The sequence below is a fragment of the Aquarana catesbeiana genome, linkage group LG06, assembly GCF_042186555.1.
Source record: "Aquarana catesbeiana isolate 2022-GZ linkage group LG06, ASM4218655v1, whole genome shotgun sequence".
NCBI classification, from domain to species: Eukaryota; Metazoa; Chordata; class Amphibia; order Anura; family Ranidae; genus Aquarana; species Aquarana catesbeiana.
Genome location: NC_133329.1, coordinates 413,924,289 through 413,946,213, shown reverse-complemented (window position 1 = coordinate 413,946,213; position 21,925 = coordinate 413,924,289). Strand labels below are relative to the sequence as shown.

The 21,925-nt window shown below is 44.9% G+C and overlaps 1 protein-coding gene across 2 annotated transcripts in view; it reads left to right on the top strand.

Annotated features, from left to right (window-relative positions):
* LOC141147309 (protein mono-ADP-ribosyltransferase PARP14-like) overlaps positions 1–21,925 on the top strand; it is a 181,662-nt gene that overhangs the window by 125,522 nt on the left and 34,215 nt on the right. The window contains exons 14-15 of one of the 2 annotated variants that reach the window (XM_073634521.1): positions 123–297; positions 6,376–8,155. In XM_073634521.1, the coding sequence (XP_073490622.1) occupies positions 123–297; positions 6,376–6,410 (210 nt within the window). In that variant the 3' untranslated portion in view covers positions 6,411–8,155. Of the gene's footprint in view, positions 1–122; positions 298–6,375; positions 8,156–21,925 lie in introns of those variants that run through there. The other variant, XM_073634520.1, reaches the window with a different exon arrangement.

Here is a 21,925-nt window from a genome sequence, read left to right as displayed (position 1 = left end):
TTGTTTGATACTTGATCTGTCATTATAGTCTTCATAGAATATGTCCTCCTATAGTAGGTAAAACACTCTGAAGTTTATTGGTAGAACATTGTATACATCTGAGCCTTTGTATGTCCTCTCAGATTCTGCGTGTTCAGAACAGAGATCTCTGGCTCAACTACCAGATAAAGAAGCAGAACATCGACTCCAAGAACAGTTCCACCACCAATGAGAAAGAGCTTTTCCATGGGACCGACTTCAACTCCATCCAAGATGTCAATCAAAATGGATTCAACCGGAGCTACGCAGGGAGAAAAGGTGAGAGATTTCAGAGGAACAATTAGAGATCACTGGCCAATTCTGTAAGGTTAAAAAAAATATGGATGTCTTTCTAAATACAAAGAATATAAGTGGCTGTTAATATCAATAGTAAAGACGATGGCAAATTGATGGTCCAGAGACTCGCCAAGAGTCTTAGTCCCTATTCACACTTACGCAACTTGTCATGTGACTTTGGACCCCAACGTTACATGACAAGTCACACCCCATGTTTCCCGATGAGCACCATTCAAATCCATGTGACTTCCTGCACTACTTTGGTCTGACTTTCATGCGACTTGAGGGCCATAGACTTCAATGTAAGCCTTCAAAAGTCGTATGAAAGTTGCACCTGTATAATATACATGCGCCTTGTGTGCGACTTGTGAAAAGAATGCCGGCAATGAAAAATACATTTTCGTTTGGTTTCTTTATTTTCGAAGGAATTCCAAATTTTCAGAATGATTTGAATTCAGATCAGTCAAAAAATGATCGACCGATCCGAATTCTGTGTGAAGAATAGCTGGTTGTTAAGGAGCGAGACAGGAAGCCGGCCGCCGCGTCCTTTTAAGAGGATCCTTGTCCACCCCCCCCCCTTTCCTGACCTGCTGGGTGCATGCTCAGCTAAAGGCCTGGTATGGATTTTGAGAGGGACCCAACGTCATGTTTTTTTTTTTTTATTCTGGCGTGGGGTTCTCCTTAAAATGTATGTACCCCATACTCATTCACATAGGGGGGCAATGATCTGGGATCCCTTGTTAAAGGGGACTTACCAGATAGCAAGCATGTGTGCTGCAAGTTTGAAATTGACTTGCTAAGCTATTTCTAGACTTGCCCGGCTTCACAGGTTTGTTGCACAATTGCAGCAAGTCCGTATTGCATGACTCCAGATTAACTTTCTTTGCAAACATTCTGCAAGTTCTGATTCAGTTATGTAGTGTAATAGTCCTCCCACCACAGGGGGTCACTGTGGCTGAATTTTCAGGCTGTAGACTTGCAAAACTCTTGCTATAGACTCACCACTGTAACTTTGCTCTTGCTAGAGTCTTGCCACGCAAATTTGCTACAAATTGGAAAAGTGTCACCTAGAACTTGTGCTTCAAGTGCTCTGTAAGTGTACAACTTGCCAGTGAAAATTTGCAGCAAGTTAACAGACTTACAATTCAACACTGCCACAAATTTGTGGCAACTTATCCTTGCTATCTGGGTTCCAGATTCTGATAAGCCCCCCATCCACAGAGCCCCCACAACCTCTCCCCCCCCCATGTTGAGGGCATGTGGCCTTGTATGGCTCAGGAGGAGGGGCACTGGATCCCCCCTCCCCCTTTCCTGACCTGCTGGGCTGCATGCTCGGATAAGAATTAGAATCAGTCAATCATTTTTCGACCGATTCAAATCATTCTGAAAATTTGGAATTCGTTAGAATTAAAGAAACCAAACGAAATTCTATCACATGTCTAGCGACTTTTTAGCCAAAGTCATAACAAATAATAGAAAAGTAAAGTAGGTGCTACCTTCAAATAAGTCAGTAAAAAATCAAAGACCAGCAAAATAAAATTTACAAAAATATGCACTCACATGTGTGAACATAGAAATTAGGGCATAAGACATGTGCAGCTTCCCAGTCAGTGAATCCTGCACCGTCATCCACTTGACAGGTTCGGCATGCGTTCCACCCAAATTAAGTAGCACCAGGGTTGGTGCTTATGTAAGCCTGACACGCATTTACCGGAGCCATCCCTGTTGCTTCTTCCTTTGGGTGGAACGTACGCCGAACCTGTCGAGTGAATGACGGTGCCGGACTCCCTGACTGGGAAGCTGAACATGTCTTATGACCTAATTTCTATGTTTGCGCATGTGAGTGCATATTTTTGTGAATTTTATTTACTAGTCTTATTAAAAATATGCTACACAATATACACCCCTCTTGTGGTTTGCTTTGGAGCCTTTCTTCACAGTACTCCAAGTGGGAGAGAGAGAGGAAGTTCATTGGAGGAATTGCCCTATACCTATGAAAAGGGGAATTGGAGAGATAAATGCCTGATAGTCACTCTGTCGAGTATTTCTGGTGAGCGCATATTGATTTTTGGCAGTTTTGGGTGAAGCATGTTTTTTGGAGATTGAAGCACCATTATTCTCTTTATAGGAACACAGTGATTAGATACAGATTCTTGGACATGTTTTGTTTCTTTAGTATGGACCTTCTTTAATTTTATGGACTTTTTTATAGGTTGTGTGAAGAGTCATATAAAATTGTATTTTGTGCACTTCGTTTTGATTTTATACTGATTTATTTGAAGGTAGCGTCTTCTTTACTTTTCTATTATATGTTGTATAGTGTTCGTCACTGTTAAAGGGGCAGCAACCTAATTTCACAGATTCACTTACAGGTAGAGGAGTTGGCGCCCTCATATTTTATTATAAAGTCGTAACAAAGTCTCACGCATCCAAAGTCAATCGTATCAAAGTCACATCAAGTTGCAGGGTAAAGTCGCAATGGAAATCGCACAGTTTTGCACAAGTGTGAATGGAGCCTTAGGGGATCAGAAAGGTTCCTCCCTGTTGCAGCAAATTGGATCAAGCTGTATAAGACCTTTCTGTGGATCATCTGCAGGTTCTGAGGATGCAGGATCTTCATTTATTTATTTTTGTCTATTGGTTGAACTCAGTGGACTTGCATCTTTTATTTCAACCTAGGTAACTCTGTAGCTGACTTCATGCTGGACACCAGAGCTGACTCTTCCATATTTAGTTGTGCTCATAAGTTTACACACCCTGGCAGAATTTATGATTTCTTGGCCATTTTCCAGAGAATATGAATGATAACACAAAAACATTTCTTTCACTCATGGTTAGTGTTTGGCTGAAGCCATTTATTATCAATCAACTGTGTTTTACTATTTTTATATCATAATGACAACAGAATCTACCCAAATGACCCTGATCAAAAGTTTACATACCCCAGTTCTTAATACCGTGTATTGCCCCCTTTGAAATCAATGACAGCTTGAAGTCTTTTGTGGTATTTGTGGATGAGGCTCTTTATCTTCTCAGATGGTAAAGCCATTTCTCTTGGTAAAAAGCCTCCAGTTCCTGTAAATTCTTGGGCTGTCTTGTATGCGTTTGAGATCTCCCCAGAGTGGCCCAATGATATTGAGGTCAGGAGACTGAGATGGCCACTCCAGAACCTTCAATTTATTCTGCTGTGGCCCATGATAGGTGGACTTGGCCTTATGTTTTGGATCATTGTCATGTTGGAATGTCCAAGTACGCCCCATGCGCAGCTTCCTGACTGATGAATGCAAATGTTCCTCCAGTATTTTTTAATAACATACTGCATTCATCTTGCCATCAATTTTGACCAAATTTCCTGTGCCTTTGTAGCTCACACATCCCCAAAAGATCAGCGATCCACCTCCGTGCTTCACAGTAGGGATGGTGGACCTTTCATCATAGGCCTTGTTGTCTCCTCTCCAAATGTAGTGTTTATGGTTGTGGCCAAAAATCTCAATTTTGGTCTCATCACTCCAAATTACTTTGTGCCAGAAGGTTTGAGGCTTGTTTCTGTGCTGTTTGGCGTATTGTAAGCGGCATACTTTCTGGCATTTGCATAGTAATGGCTTTCTTCTGGCGACTCGACCATGCAGCCCATCTTTCTTCAAGTGCCTCCTTATTGTGCATCTTGAAACAGCCACACCACATGTTTTCAGAGAGTCTTGTATTTCACCTGAAGTTATATGTGGGTTTTTCTTTGCATCCCAAACAATTTTCCTGGCAGTTGTGGCTGAAATTTTAGTTGGTCTACCTGACTGTGGTTTGGTTTCAACAGAACCCCTCATTTTCCACTTCTTGACCACAGTTTGAACACTGCTGATTGGCATTCTCAATTCCTTGGATATATTTTTATATTCCTTTCCTGTTTTATACAGTTCAACTACCTTTTCCCGCCGATCCTTGACAATTCTTTTGCTTTCTACATGACTCAGAATCCAGAAATGTCAGTGCAGCATTGGATGAAAGATGCAAAGGTCTGTCAGGAGTCCAGAAACTCATTGACATTTTATACACACACACACTAATTACAAGTAAACAGATCACAGGTGAGGATGGTTACCTTTAATAGCCATTCAGACCCCTTTGTGTCAACTTGTGTGCAGGTTATCAGGCCAAAATCACCAGGTGGTAACGTACAGCCATACCAATATATATAAGTACTCCTGCATCTTTATTGCAAGCAACAATACCAGATTATATAGCGCTACCACTACTAACTAAATCTACCAACATGTGTTGATTGAAAACTCATGATCCTGTCTCCTGTCCGCTGCTAGTCTGAATCAGGAACTTCCATACTTCCGGGAAGGATTGAACGAATGACTCATTTACTATTGTCTTGCTATTAATATATCTACAGGATTATTTGCTCTACCCTCCTTTATTTGATAACAGAGTAATACTCATACTGAAATTTCAATCCAATAGAATCCAATAGAAATAGCAATTTAATCCGGGTTCAGCACAGGTGCCTTTCCTCCCCTGCACTCTCCATCCTCTAATTGCATTATGCCACGAATGACCGCATCTTAAATCCAAACAGAATATTTATTCTCAGTGGAATTTAACATACCACTAATTGACAGCCCTCCATGGCCACCGAGGTATAATGCAATACGCCCCGACTGGGTCAGCCACATATGTTTTTCATGTATTGTTTGTCCTGTCTGTTTTGTTGTCCGCGGCCTTATTTGCACCATTGTTGTGATACTTACAGTATCAATTTTCCAAATGTGATTTTAAATGTCTATGATGATTGAATAAAAAACTGATTATATCTAATTAAAAAGACCAATGACTATATTATTGCCCATAGTAACCCCTTTCTAAACCCATTCCTATTGGGTTTGCCCCCTTCCCCCAATTCCCTTTCTTACTGCGCAAAATCACCAGGGTATGTGAACTTTTGATCAAGATCATTTGGGTAGTTTCTGTTGTCATTATAATTTAAAAAGAGTAAACACAGTTACATAGTTACATAATAGGTGAGGTTGAAAAAAGACACAAGTCCATCAAGTCCAACCTATGTGGACTTGATTGATAATAAATGGCTTCAGCCAAACACCAACCATGAGTGAAAGAAAAGGTTGTGTTATCATTCATATTCTCTGAAAAATGGCCAAGAAATCATAAATTCTGCCAGGGTATGTAAACTTATGAGCACAACTGTACATTCCATAACATATCTCCACCAGGTTTTGTCTCTGTGTCCTTGTTGGGGAGGTTTTGTCTCACTTTCAAGTCTCTTGACACCGTATTATCATTTCTGGACTCGTGGGTTTTCACCAGATGAGGGAATGGTGGGAAGTCTTTACCAGAGTGGCACAGACAGTAATAAAAACCTTCCAATGTCAGAAGGAGAAAAAAGCAGTGCACCATGAGTCTTTTATTAGTCCAGATAGAGTTTATGAGGTGTAGTGTTTTAAGAAAACTCCAACCCATTTCAGCGGTGTAAAGACCCACTTTATCAGGACTTTAGACTTTTAGCTAAAGAGAATCTGAATCCAAGATAAAATCCTTTAAACCAGTGATTGGAGCATATTCCTATTCTAATGATCTTGGATTCAGAGTCGCTTCAGCTAAAAGTCTAAAGCCTTAAAAAAGGGGCTCTTTAAACCCCCAAAACATGTTGGAGTTTTTTTTTTCCATAATTTGTATTGTTTTCTGGATAATTTGTACAAAGAAGGGATTATCATACAGAATGTGTCAAATAGCGCTTATATTGGAAGAATGGTAAATACAGTATGTGCAGTTCATCTGATAATAGTAATTTGTACTCTTAATGTAATAGTAATTGTTAAGCATAGATGAACAGTTGGACCATTTTACAGTTTAGTATTTTAACAATTATAGATTCCTTGTCAAAAACCCATTCTAACTGAGTAATTTAGAGTATTTTAGAGTATGATAAAGTATAATAAAATAAGATATAAAATAGGAATAACATAAAAACAAAAATATAAAAATAAAGAACTCCATCTGGACTATCAAAAAACTTTCTTTCTCTTTTTTTTCTTTTCAAAGACTCTACCCCAATGATCCAGCCCTTGGCCCACTAGAGTACTACCTGGAACCAATAAGAATTTGCACACCCAACTGTTATACCTACCTATAAAAAAGTGCAGGACCTCACAACCTTGTTACACTATCGGGTATTAAAAAACAGAGTCTATAACCCTCCCCACACTCCATCCATAACTAAGCTGGGCCTTAAAATCTCACTAATAACGGGAGTTAACACCGAGTACAGTATGACTTCCTTGTCACATCCTGTGTGTTGCGAGGTGTATCTTAGGGCCTATTCACACCACATCCATAGAGCTGCATTTCCCAACACAGGACCGCACGTTGGCACCAATGACAGAGGCAGATGGAGTGTCCTAAAGAACGATTTTAGGGACTTGGGAGCTAAATTGAGGAAAAGGATCTCCAAGGTAGTGTTCTCAGAAATACTACCGGTACATCGAGCCACACCAGAAAGGCAGAGGGAGATTAGGGAAGTAAACAAGTGGCGGAAGAGCTGGTGTAGTAAGGAGGGGTTTGGGTTCCTGGAGGACTGGGCCGACTTCTCAGTCAATAATCAGTACTATAGAAGGGACGCAATGCACCTAAATATGGTGGGTGCAGATTAGCTGGGAATGAAGATGGCCAAAAAGTTAGAGGGGTTTTTTAAACTAGGTGATGGGGGGAGGGTCCAGAGGCAGAGATAGCCAGCGTGGAAGATATTCCAGAGGGTAGTATTGGGGGCATTAGTGGTAGGTTGACCAAAGCACATAAACACAAGGTAAGTATAGTAGCAAGTCCTAGTTGCAATCTCGAAACGCCCAATACGAGGACAATATGCGACCGGTCAAAACTATGTGGCATGTTCACCAATGCCAGGAGCATGGCGGACAAGATGGGTGAACTAGAGATACTGTTGTACAAGGAAGATTTGGATTTTGTGCGAATTTCAGAGACCTGGTTCAACAGCTCTCATGATTGTCTGGCAAACATTCAAGGGTATACCCTTTACCGCAAGGATAGAGAGAGTAAAAAAGGGGGAGGGGTATGCCTATATATCAAGAATAATGTACAAGTGAATGTGAGAGATGACATCACTGAGGGAGCTAGGGAGGAGGTGGAATCCGTATGGGTAGAGCTCCAAAGGGATGAAGCTAAGGGGAAAATAATACTGGGAGTATGCTATAGGCCCCCTAACCTGAGGGAGGAAGTGGAGACAGATCTCCTATCACAAATTGGATTAGCAGCAAAGATGGGAAGTGTTATCATAATGGGGGATTTTAACTATCCAGACATAGACTGGGCGGAGGGAACCGCGCATTCTTTTAAGGCTCGCCAGTTCCTTAATGTCTTGCAGGACAATTTTATGGGCCAACTAGAAATAAATCATTACTGGATCTACTCATTACCAGCAATACAGACCTGATCACGGATGTGGAAATGCGGGGCAATTTAGGTAACAGTGATCACAGGTCAATTGGCTTCAGTATAGGAAACATAAGGGACCAGAGTCCAGGGACCAGGAAACATAAGGGGAATACAAAGACACTGAATTTCAAAAGAGCCAACTTACCTATACTACAAACTTTGCTAGAAGATATAAATTGGGATAAAATCTTAGGAACAAAGAACACGGAGGAGAGATGGGTTTGCTTTTAAGAGCATATTAACCACTTCAATACAGGGCATTTAGACACCTTCCTGCCCAGACCAATTTTCAGCTTTCAGCGCTGTCACACTTTGACAATTGCGCAGTCATACAACACTGCACCCAAACTAAATTTTTATCATTTTGTTCCCACAAATAGAGCTTTCTTTTGGTGGTATTTGATCACCTCTGCGGTTTTAATGTTTTGCTAAACAAATAAAAAAAAGTTTTTGATTTTGAAAAAAATTAAAAGTTTTGCTTTTGTTTCTGTTAAAACATTTTGTAAATAAGTACGTTTCCTCTTTCACTGATGGGCACTGATAAGGCAGCACCGATGAGGTGGCACCAATGAGTGGGCACTGACAGGCCCTGAAGATGGGCACTGATATGCAGCACTGATGGGCATTGATAGGCGGCACTGATGGGCACTCATGGGTGGCACTGGGTGGCACTGGTGGGCACTGATAGGCGACACTGGGCACTGAAAGGCTGCAAAGATGGGTTCTTATGGGTGGCACTGATAGGCAGCACTGATGGGTACTGATATGCGGCACTGATACGCATCCCTGGTGGCACTGGCAGTGGTAGGCATTGTGAGTGGGCACTGGTTGGCAGCTGCCTGGGCATTGATTGGCAGCTGCCTGGGCACAGATTAGTATTTTCCTGGGGGTTTAGGGGGCATACCTGGTGGTCCAGTGTGGATGGCTTCCCTGGTGGTCCTGGGTGGCATCCGAGGGGGGGCTGTGCTGATAAACAATCAGCACAGACCCCCCCTGTCAGGAGAGCAGCCGATCAGCTCTCCTCTACTCGCGTCTGTCAGATATGAGTGAGGAAAAGCCGGTCACCGGCTCTTCCTATTTACATTGTGATCAGCCGTGATTGGACACAGCTGATCACGTGGTAAAGAGTCTCCGTCAGAGACTCTTTACCTAGATCGGTGTTGCGGGGTGTCAGACTGACACCCCGCAACAACGATCGCCGCGATGAGCGCCCCCGGGGGTGCGCAGCGGCTCAATATCCTGCGGACGTCATATGACGCCCAGTCAGGATATTGAAACCACTTTGCCGCCGTCATTCTGCTATATGGCGGGCGGCAAGTGGTTAAATAAGGGCATTAGCCAATGCATTCCATTGGGTATTAAATTTAAAAGAGCGAACAAAAGTCCTGGATGGCTTAACTCCAATTTTAAAATGCATATAAAAGCAAAGGAGAAGGCCTTAAAAAAATACAAGGTTGAGGTCATCATCATCAGCATTCAGACTTTATAAAGAATGCAATAAGAAATGTAAGGGTGCAATTAGGATGGCTGAGATAGAACATGAAAGGCACATAGCGGAGGAGAGCAAAAAAAATTCCAAGAAATTCTTTAAGTATGTAAATAATAAAAAAGGGAGGACAGACCATATTGGCTCCATAAAGAATGAGGAAGGACATCTGGTTACAAAGGATGGGGGGATGGCGAAGGTATTGAATTTATTCTTCTCCTCAGTCTTCACGAGGGAATCGGGGGGCTTCAGTAACCAAAACTGCAGTGTTTATCCTCATGACACAACACAGGAAGCACCTCCATGGTTAACAGAGGACAGAATTAAAATTAGACTTGGGAAACTTAACATTAGTAAATCACCGGGACCAGATGGCTTGCATCCGAGGGTACTTAGGGAACTCAGTCAGGTGATTGCCAGACCGTTGTTCCTAATTTTTACAGTCTACTGACTGGAATGGTACCAGCTGATTGGAGAAAAGCCAAAGTAGCACCAATATTTAAAAAGGGCCCAAAATACATCCCTGGTAATTACAGACCAGTTAGCCTAAAATCAATAGTATGTAAGCTCTTGATGGGGATGATAAGGGGCTATATACAAGATTTTAGTAACGAGAACGGTATCATTAGCAGTAATCAGCATGGATTCATGAAGAATCGTTCTTGCCAAACCAATCTACTAACCTTCTATGAGGAGGTGAGTTGCCATCTAGATAAAGGAAGGCTCGTAGACGTGGTGTATCTGGATTTTGCAAAAGCATTTGACACAGTTCCCCATAAACGTTTACTGTACAAAATAAGGTCCGTTGGCATGGACCATAGGGTGAGTACATGGATTGAAAACTGGCTACAAGGGCGAGTTCAGAGGGTGGTGATAAATGAGGAGTACTCGGAATGGTCAGGGGTGGGTAGTGGGGTCCCCCAGGGTTCTGTGCTGGGACCAATCCTATTTAATTTGTTCATAAATGACCTGGAGGATGGGATAAACAGTTCAGTCTCTGTATTTGTGGACGATACTAAGCTAAGCGGGGCAATAACTTCTCCGCAGGATATAGAAAACCTTGAAAAAAGATTAATGGGGTGGGCAACTATATGGCAAATGAGGTTCAATGTAGAAAAATGTAAAATAATGCATTTGGTTGGTAAAAATATGAATGCAATCTATAGACTGGGGGGAGAACCTCTGGGGGAATCTAGGATGGAAAAGGACCTGGGGGTCTTAGTAGATGATAGGCTCAGCAATGGCATGCAATGCCAAGCTGCTGCTCACAAAGCAAACAGAATATTGGCATTAAAATGGGGATCAACTCCAGAGATAAAACAATAATTCTCGAGGCGCATGCATGGCAGCGGCTAAGATGGCCACCGGCTGCTAGAGCTCCACTCCACTACCCTACGATCGCAACCACAGCTAGAGCGGACCCCCAGGCTCATCAAAGGGATATTCAGGTGGGGGAAACCCCCAGGAACGTAGACACCAGGACGGACCCACATACAGGAATGCTATTAGCAGTGACAGAATCATCTGCAAACATCCCTACACCCACGGACTTCCCCTCCATGATGGAGGCTTTTACCCATCTACTATCTAAAAGCCTGGCCCAGAATGCTTTACAAATAACTTCCTCCATACTGTACATGCTGATTTGCAGCAACTGGGGCAGAGGATTGACTCCATTGAGCAGAAAGCTGACCAAGCAGCCTCTCGCATCAACCAGAATTCAGCCAGAATACAGGACTTGCAGGACCAACTTGAAACCGCCTTCTCTAAAAACGACGATCTTGAAAATAGATCGAGAAGGTACAATTTCCGTATTAGAGGTCTCCCAGAGACTGAAAAGGACACTCATGCTGCAGTCAAAAGCCTGCTAAGAGGCCTTATCCCTGACATTACAGATCATCGTCTGGAGATTGACAGAGCACACAGGGCCCTGCAGCCCCCACGTTCAGATGGACTACCTTGCGATATAATCGTGAAACCTCATTTTTACTCAGTTAAAGAGGAAGCTATGAGGAGATCCAGGGGCTCGGATGATCTCAAGTTGCTAGGCCACAGGATTCAAATTTTCGCGGACTTATCTCCATAAACGGTTCAGAAAAGGCGCTCACTCAAACCGTTGATACAGTGCTTAATTGAGAAAGAAATATCTTACCGATGGTCTTTTCTCCTGCGCCTCAACTTTGCATATAAAAATAAAAACTATGGCTTTTCTACCCTTACAGAAGGAGAACGTCTGTTACTACACTTGGGCCTGATCTCTCAAGATCCGTCATCTCCAATGCAGAGCAAAAGCACACCCGCTTCCACGAAACCTCCACCACCAGCGAGCCCACTACATCCTTCCTGGCTGAAGCAAGGTTCCAAACGCTCCAAAGAAACCTTCCCTACTTGATGTCCCAATCGTCACAGGCTCAGGGAGCTGACCCGGTTACTCTTATATGGCTACCTTGGCCCGGTATTAACTCAAAGACTCTACTGATATTTTTTCCCCTCGCGGGCCCTGGGTCTTGGGGTCCTTTCCAAAACAGGAACTCTGATGTTTATCCCTCACGTTGAGGTTACACCTCCTGAAAATGGCCCTGAACACATGTCCTTCAGACCTGTGGGTGACTCCAGGATCTCCGTACCATCGCAGAACTCTGGTCCTCGGGAACAGCTTAGGAAAGCTCGGGGGAACTGGGGACCTTTACCTTTTTCCTTTTTTCTAGTTTATATAGTTTTTTTTTACTCCCTTATGTCTGCAATTTAGGGGGGCCATGTGGTGGGGAGGGGGGAAAAGGAAAATGTACTATGTTGGTTTGAGTTATAGGATGATTTACCCCTTCAGTCTCAGAGCAAGGGGGGGAGGCGTTAGCCCCGGTTCGCAGGGTGAGAGGGGACTATTCCCCTGGTGCACTGGGACTCGGGGTACTCGCCCACATGGGCTGTTGCCCCACTCTGGGGCTATGGGGGAGGGGTACGGTTCACAGGATGGAGGTCCAGTGGGTTTGGAATTTTTTCTTTTTTTAAAGGGGGCCTTCTAAGATCTCCCCCGCTGTTAGGATACTGAGTGTATTTGTTTTTCCCTTTTTTTCTTTTTGTTTTTTTTATCATTGGTTCGCTCTAACAGTTTTAACAAGGAGGATTCCCATTTTACTTTCTCCTCTAATACAGTTTGGCTTTTAAGGTGGCAGGGTAGAGGTGGCATCAATGCACCTCCACTAGGAACCAAGGGCGAAGTTTTCGCCATTGGTCCTTTTACCGGTTGACCCAGGAATGGATCACTGGTCCTCTCAGGTTTTAGGGGTAGGGGGGAGTCCCCCGTCCTACCCTGGGATAAGAGGGGAACCCAGGTCCCCCCCAAGTTGTATATCATTTTTTTGGAGTTCTCAAATACTTATCATTTTGAAGGTTAAGCTAACGCTTGTGTTTTCTTTCCTACTCTTACTCATCTCTTTTTCCCTCCTTTACCTTTTCCTGTTCTCCCACGCTCACAGATGCAGTGTCCGGCATCGGTTGCTCCTCCCAGGACTTGACAAGAAAATCGTATTCTCGCTTAATTACATGGACGCCCCGTTCTCTCGCCAGGTCGGTAAGACCTATTTCTATAGCATACACCACACGACCCCACGGGATGGCTAACTCTACCATTGGGATGAACACTCTTAAGATCATTTCCCACAACACACAGGGTCTTAACTCCCCCATAAAACGTAGAAAGCTTTTTCAGCTATACATGTCCATGCACACAGATGTCCTCTTCCTACAAGAGACTCACTTCCCTTCCTCTTACCAACCCTCATTCCTCCATCATCAGTTCCCACAGTTTTTTCTTGCATCGGCCAAAAACAAAACAAAGGGAGTCGCGATCTGCTTCGCTAAACACATTAACATAGCCGACTCGGAAGTTGTGTTGGATCCCCTGGGCCATTATATTGTAGTCTCAGGGACCATCGATGGGGTGTTGTACACCTTCGTCTCATATTATGCCCCTAACAAGGGCCAGAAAGCCTTCTTTGACTCCCTGCTGCATAAACTACAACCACACTTGAAGGGCACAATTTTTATTGGTGGGGACTCCAACACAGCTTTCGACTTCGCATTAGACAAGTCAAGTTCCGGTATGCCTAGGCCCAAACGCCCGTCCAAGCAAAGTTCTAAAATCGCGAAACTCCTTCATAACAAGGGCTTAATAGACATCTGGAGGGAAACGAATCCACATTCTAAAGACTACACTCATTATTCAGCCCCCCATTGCTCCTATGCCAGGATAGACCACATTTTTACCAGCCCCCACACGATCCCACTGGTTTTGAAATCCAAGATTGTGGACACTCCCCTATCGGACCACTCGATGGTCATCCTAATCACTCAAGGAGCCTCGGAACGTTCTAACACTCCGAGATGGAGATTACAGGAATCCATCTTGTGACCCCATACAATGTACCATCATAGAAGGAGCTATTAAGGAATACTTTGACATAAATGCCATGAACGAGGTCTCCCCCGAGACTGTTTGTTTGGGCTGCTCACAAAACAGTGATAAGGGGAAAAATAATCCAAATTACAGCCCAACTACGGTTAGAACATAAAGCGGATGTGCTGAAACTCACAGCAGAATTTCAGGCCCTATCAAGAGCCCACAAGCTGAACCCGTCGCTTGAGTTGCTAGACAAATTAGATAAGGCTCGAGCTCAGTTGAACATGATTCTTACTACATCAGCAGAGAAACAGCTTAGATGGTCGGGGGCCAAACTATACTCCCAAAAAGACAAAATGGGCTCCAAACTTGCAAATAAGCTTAGCCCTAAACCCAGATCTTTAGCCTTCCCAAAAGTAAAGATACAATCCGGGGAACTATCTCAGAACCCCGTTAAAATAATGGAGGCCTTCCTCCAATACTATGTGGAACTATATAAACCACACCCACCACAAATAACTAAAACACAACAGGAATTCCTGAATTCCATAGTATTGCCCTCCATCTCTAAGGAGCATAGCGATCTGATGGAGAGCCCCTTCTCCCAGACAGAAGTATTAGATACAATCAAATCCTTAAAATTAGGCTCTGCTCCAGGCCCGGATGGATTCTCCACAGGATACTATAAAAAATGTACCCCTACTCTAGCCCCTCACCTTTCAAAATTTTTCAATGCCCTTAGAGAAGGTACCCCATTGGGTGCAGACCTGAATACGGCCTATATTTCCATGATCCCTAAACCAGAGAAAGACCCCAGTGAGGTGGGTAATTATCACCCCCATATCGTTAATCAATAATGACATTAAGATTTTAACAAAAATTCTGGCAAACAGGGTTTCAAGCTCTATCTCCTCATACATTCATAGAGATCAGGTGGGGTTCATTCCTAGCCGACAGGGAACGGATCAGATCAGACGGACCATAGATATTATTTCGCTGTTACAGTCACACTGGGATGGAGGTCCCCCCAATCCGGTTTTCTTTTATCAATTGACCTGCATAAGGCTTTTGATTCCATAGACTGGACATACTTATTTGAGACTCTACAAAAATGGGGTTTTGGGCCAAATTGTGTGAATCTGATTCGCTCCCTGTATTCAAATCCGACGGTGCAGGTACGCTTGATGGGTAGGTACTCCACTTTGTTCCCTATAGGCAGGGGCACCAGACAAGGGTGTCCCTTATCCCCTCTCCTATTTGTGATAGCAATTGAAACCCTAGCCATAGCTTTCAGATCAAACCCGGACATTAAGGGGGTACAGTGCGGAGATCAGGAACACAAATGTGCCCTTTATGCGGAAGACCTCATGTTATATGTTACTTCCCCACTCATCTCCGTTCCGGAAATATACAAAGCCCTCAATGCATTTAGTGCAGTCTCAGGCTTAAAGGTCAATATGGGCAAATCTACGGCGCTGAACATTTCGGTACCGGCCGGTCTTCTCTCCCAACTCGCGAGCAATTTTGATTTCCCTTGGGCCCAGAAGTCCGTTCGATATCTGGGAGTCAACCTCACAGCGGACGTCAGTAATCTGTTCAAAGCGAATTATATACCCATGTTAAGTAAATGCAGAGGTGAACTAGATAAATGGGCAAAGTGTGGTCTATCCTGGCTGGGAAGGGTCCACGCGGTTAAAATGACACTCCTTCCACGTCTCCTGTATTTGTTCCGCTCCCGTCCCATGCCAATCAAGAAAAATTTCCTACGAAAACTGCAGTCAGACGTTATAAGCTTTGTCTGGGATAAGAGGGGATATAGATGTCCGTCCAACATCCTTTTACGTCTAAAATCCCAGGGCGGAATGGGCTTACCTGATCTTTGGACTTATCAAGCAGCTCAACTGGCTCAATTGTCCATGATATTCTCACAGGGTTCGAAACCGGACTGGCTCGCTATTGAGAGAAGAGCTACGCCTCATCACACCTTAGACTACCTCTTGTGGTGTGACCCCAAAACCAGACCAGCATTCATGTCCCCCACTCTTTCACATTCCATTGCTCTCAGCACTAAATTGTTCAGGCAATCGTCACTGACTTCCCCTATGAAACCTCTTGCCCATATCTTCCATAATTCCGAGTTTCCTCCGGGAGTAAATATAAAAGCATTTAAATGGTGGACTGATAAAGGCCTTTATCGCATTGGACATTTTTTTACCCCAACCGGTCCAATAACCTTAGCTTACTGCCGCAGGACTCTCGATATGCCGGACTCCTAAAAATTCAGGTTTACACAAATTTCACATTTCCTTCACACAATCTGGCGCAACAATTCAAATTCTTCTTCCATTACTCCTTACGAACACTGGTGCACTAATATCCAGGACCAAAAAGGGGGCATCTCCCTGATCTATTCGGCACTGATGACAAAATCGGACAAACCAGTTTACTCTAAGTCCTGGGAGGAGGATACAGGCCGGAAGTGGACATCGTTAGAATGGTATAAATATTGGTTTTGCTCCTTTAAAGGTATATGCAATATATCTCTTATAGAAGCCAGCATAAAGGTTATATCAAGGTGGTATTATGTTCCTGCCAGGTTGGCGGTGATGTTCCCCGGAGCCTCCCCCTTATGCTTCAGGGATTGTGAGCTTGAGGGTTCAATGATACATATTTGGTGGTCATGCCCCCGTATTAGAACCTTTTGGCGAAAAATTTTCCGCATTATCAGTACCTTATCTAAAATACCGGTGCACCCCAACATACATATTGCTCTTCTCAATCAAAATATACCGGGGATATCCAAACAAGCTCAAGGTCTCTTATGTTTTATTTTATTAGGATATAAGATCACCATAGCTAAAAGCTGGAAAAAGCCAACGGTATCCTTCAAGAGCTGTATTAGGAAAATATCATGGATTATGGCTCAAGAGCATCTAGTGGCCAAACTCAATGACAAAGTGGGGAGGTTTATGTCCACTTGGGAACCGTGGGCTACATTTCAGAACATTAACCTCATACCAGGTATGACAGGAGGAGGATCTATTTCTACCCTCACCGCCGGTCCTAATGCACTCTAATCCCTCTCCCTACTTCCCCTCTCCCTTTCTTCTTTTCCTACGTTTATTTCCCTCCTCCTTCGGGACTCTCTTGTCCCTAATTCTCTGATAACCTACAGGACCTTGAATTTCTCGCCTAAAGGAATTCCCCGGTGGACCTTACCCGCCCACCGGAGGGTCATTAATCATTTTGCAGATATTGTTTATATTACACACTAGGGAAGGTACTGAGTACAAGGGGGCTTACCCTTTACTGCCCCCCACAAGTTATCAATCATCAGTTACTAGGTTCCAGAGATTGGACACGGGGGGTTCCACGCACACTTCTACAGAAAGTTCCCAATGGGGTGGGCTGTGCGGGGGGCCCTGGTTGGTCTAACTCAGGTATTAAGAAGACGGGAGGGTTCTATAGAGGTGGCTCAAGATACAGCACAAGTTCTTTCTGTTTTGTTTTACCCTCGTAACTCTCTATCTGCTCAAGGTATGTGGCTACGGGGTATTCAGTTATCGAGTTCATATAAGGAGAAAAAACAAGAAGTAATACCTGCACATTATCTTCCCATAATGTATTTGGTTCTGTAATTTACTGAATTCTTGTATGTTTGCTTTGTATTCTTCTACATGAGTGTATAATCCTTTTTATACAAAAATTTAATAAAAATATTTAAAATAAAACAATAATTCTCCCACTCTACAAGACTCTGGTCCGGTGTCTTGTCGATTAGTGCCTCCCGTCGAATAATGCATCCACTACGTCACACCAGCTGATTCCCCTATCAGCTGGCATGACGTAAGACTGCACATGCGCAGTTCGTCGGATGCATTTTCCGACAGGAGTCACAGAACACAGTGGAGAGGCACAGTGTAGGACAGGCTAGCTAAATCGACAACATTCGGAAAGCAATTCATCAGAAAATAACAACCAACCTCACCCAACCAATGCAAAAAGAGCATATCGACACGAACATCACTCAACCACCGAAGTTCTTTTTGTCCCCAATCACTACGGACACGACTAAAAACATCATCGGAAGCCTTCGCGACAGCACATCACCGAACGACATCATCCCCACCAAATTGTTCAAAGAATGTTCCGACATCCTGGCTCCCACCCTAACACATCTCATAAATCAATCATTCAAAGAAGGGACTGTGCCAACCTCCCTCAAGCAAGGCATCGTCAAACCCCTGCTAAAGAAACCTAATCTCGACCCTAAAGACCCTAACTGCCGCAGACCAATAACAAGCCTCAACACCATCTCCAAGATTATAGAGAAAGCAGTAGTACAGCAGCTACAACACCACCTGGAGACACACCACCTCCTGGACCCTCTGCAATCAGGCTTCCGCCCAGGCCATGGCACAGAAACAGCACTTCTCAAAATATGGGACGACGCCCTCGAAGCAGCAGATGACGGAGAACCGAGTCTCCTGGCACTGTTAGACCTCAGTGCAGCATTCGATACAGTGGACCACAATACTTTACTTGTCCGCCTCTCAGAAGTTGCAGGAGCCACAGATTCTGCCCTAAAATGGTTTACATCCTTCTTAGAGAATCGCTCTCAGACAGTGAAACTAGGAACATTCACCTCGGAATCTCGGGCAGTCTCCTGTGGAGTCCCTCAGGGCTCACCCTTGTCACCAGTGCTATTTAACATCTACATCCGCCCGCTTCTCAATATCATCAGGAAAACGGACCTCTGCTTCCACTCATACGCAGACGACACCCAACTCTACCTTCGCATTAACGGACAAAAAGATCATCATCAGCAACTACAGAAATGCCTCACTTTAATCAATGACTGGATGACCACTAGCTCCCTCAAACTCAACGGATCAAAAACAGAACTTCTTCTCCTGCAAGCCAACAAAAATTCCAAAATTAAGACTCCGTGGACACCACCCTCCATCCTCGGACAGACCATCTCCCCCAGCACCAAAGTCAAGAGTCTCGGAGTCATCTTTGACTCAGGAATGACAATGGATGCACAAATAGGATCGGTGGTGAGCAGATCCCACCACCTCCTCCGCCTGCTTCGCAGACTCATCCCCTTCATCCCAGAAGAGGACAAAGCGGCAGTTGTGGGAACAATCATCAATTCCCGACTCGACTACGCAAATTCCCTCTACGTAGGTCTACCCCAATATCAGCTTGCGCGCTTGCAACTCATCCAAAATACGGCGGCAAGACTGTTAACAGGAAAAAAGCCCTGGGAATCCATCTCCCCATCCCTAAAAAGCCTACATTGGCTAACTGTGAAGAATCGGATCATATTCAAGACCCTCTGCCTCACCCATAAATGCATACAAGGAAACGCTCCGCAATATCTCCGGGAAAAAATAAAACACTACACACCGAATCGCAGTCTTCGATCAGCTAACCAAAACCTCCTCATCATTCCCAAATACCGCTACAAAGCAAAGGGAGAACGTAGATTTGCACTCCAAGGACCTCGACTATGGAATGCTCTCCCAACCAACCTCCGCATGGAAGAAAACCACCAGGCCTTCAGGAAAAAACTAAAGACCTTCCTTTTCTAGAAGCTGGCTACAGAGAATACATCTAGCGCCTTGAGGCGATTCAGTTCGCAATTGCAGCGCTTTACAAGTCATTCATTCATTCATAGAGGAGATATTTTGAGCTCCGATTCCCGGGGACCTACTTTGTGAAAACCCACCAAACTTGGCACACTTTTAGGGAACACCGCTGGCTGTATCTGGAAAAAATTTTGGGTCCAGAGAACCGAATGGCAGCCGGTACCGACTCCCGAAAGTGAGCCGCTTGCTTCATTTTTCCGCTGACAGGAAGAGAAAACAGTGTAGGAGAGGCTCGGGAGATATTTTGAGCTCCTGTATCCGGGGACCCGCTCCATGAAAACCCACCAAACTTGGCACACTTATAGGGAAGACCCGTGACTGCAGGTGGAAAAAATTTCAGGTCCAGGGAACCAAAGGGCAGCCGGTACCGAATCCCCAAAGTGGGCCACTCGCTTCATTTTTCTGCCTGGGGGAAAAAATGGGCGAATTTGAGCTCTGGTTTCTGGGGACCCACTGGGTCAAATCCCACCAAATTAGGCACACTTATAGGGGAGAGCCATGGCTATACGTGCAAGAAATTTTGGGTCCAGAGATCCGAAGGAAGGCCGGGTACCGACTCCCCAAACTAGGCCCCTCACTTAACATGGGAGTCTATGGGGAAACCAGGCAAAATTGTGACGGATTTCACTTATCGCTCAACCATTCGACGACTAAATGGGCTAGTGACACCAAACTTGCACCCCTTTTTCCCAGATATCACAGCTACACCTCATAAAAATGTGGAGGTTCGGGGACCTTTTACCGGGGATTTACCGGGGCAACAATGTTGACCATCTTCACGGTACCGGTGCTCCCTGACCATGGGTTACAAAATTACAAAGCTTGGGGGTGATGTAGAGACACTCTATGGGTACCCCCACACCGAACCGGGGTCTGTTAACCCAACACTGGCAAAGACGTGCGTGGCGCTCTCCGGTTCTATGGGTCTTAAAAATACACAGACACCGGGAGGCTGTGGGGATGCTCTTCAGGTACTCACTGGCCAAGTTTGGGGTCCAGGGAACGTTTGGCGGTCGGGGGCACCCCAAAAGATTAACCGGTAGAAACCGCACGTTTAACATTGTAGTCTATGGGAAACTCAGTCAACTTGGGGGGCTGATATTTCCTCGGCTGTTGGGGTTTGGAACACCAAACTCGGCACACTTGTAGGGGAGACGATGCACTACATGTGGTCCACATTGGGGTTCCCAGACCCTATGGTTGGCCCGTAACCATCTCCCAAAGACGGCACCCCTAGGGCGGTAAAACCGGTTCTGCTACTCAGAAAATTCAGATTTAGGTTCTGGCGTCTACCGGTCGGATGACTTTGAGGGCTCATATCTCCGGAACCCCAAATTTGGTGTGCTGGCTCATGGGATCTAGATCTACAACATATCCAAAAATTGGACTCCTAGCTCAAACAGTTCAGAAGATGACTTTCCTGGAGCCCAAAAAATGCTTGAGTTTGAAAGTTAGGTCGACATATCTCCCCCATACTTTGAGCTAGAGACCCCAATTTTGGCAGGTCGGTACCGGTGGATTTTAGACACAAGATCCGGGTAGACCGACCCTCCTGCGAGCAACCATGTGGAAGTTTCTCTCCGATTGAGCCCATCCCAGGAAAGAGGGGACTCGTAGTATGCATTTTTCAACGGGAGGCAATAATCAACACTACACCGGTGTAACGTCGATTATTGCCTCCTGTCAAAAAATGCCTCCTACGTACTGCACATGCGCAGTACGTCACATCACTCCAGCTGATTTCCCGATCAGCTGGCGTGACATATCGACTGCACATGCACAGTTCGTCATATGCATTTTCCGACGGGAGGCAAGCCACGGGGAGCATGTGGAGGGAGAGAATCTTAAAAAAGGAGTCCCGCGAAAATTTTTTTAAAAGTCAGCAGCTACAAATACTGCAGCTGCTGACTTTTAAAATAAGGACACTCACCTGTCCCAGGGTCCAGCGATGTCGGCACCCGAGACTGAATCGTCCCTCGGTCCTCGGGTGCTGCCACTGCCATTCTCTGTAAGGGAATCAGGAAGTGAAGCGTTGCGGCTTCACTTCCTGGTTCCCTACTGCGCATGCGCCAGTCGCGCTGCGCTTCCTTACTGGTCCCCGCTGTCTCTGGGACCTGTGTGTGTCCCAGCAGACAGCACGGGGGGTAGGGACGGGAGGGGGCGTAGACTCCCGTGGAGTCTACGCCGGAAGTAGGTGCAAATACCTGTCTTAGACAGGTATCTGCACCCCCCTCCTCCCTGAATGGTGCCAAATGTGTTACCGGAGGGGTTGGGTTCCGAAAAGCGGAGGTTAAATTTTTGTGTGAACCTCCGCTTTAAATGTAAGATTCTTCCTCGCTCTCTGTGGCGTGACGTATCCACTGGGCATGCGCAGTTTGTCGTATGCATTTTTCGACGAGAGGCAAGCCACGGGAGCGCGCGGAAAGAGAACACTGACGTAAGAGAGAACTCCACAGGGAACACTGACGTAAGGAAGAACTCTGCAAGGAACACTGACGTAAGGAAGAACTCCGCTGGCTTAACGTCAGCGGCAACACCGCATCCAGCCCCGCCCCCAACACACCCCTAGGCTGCTCTAGAGAAAGGGGGCAAGCGCCATGCATA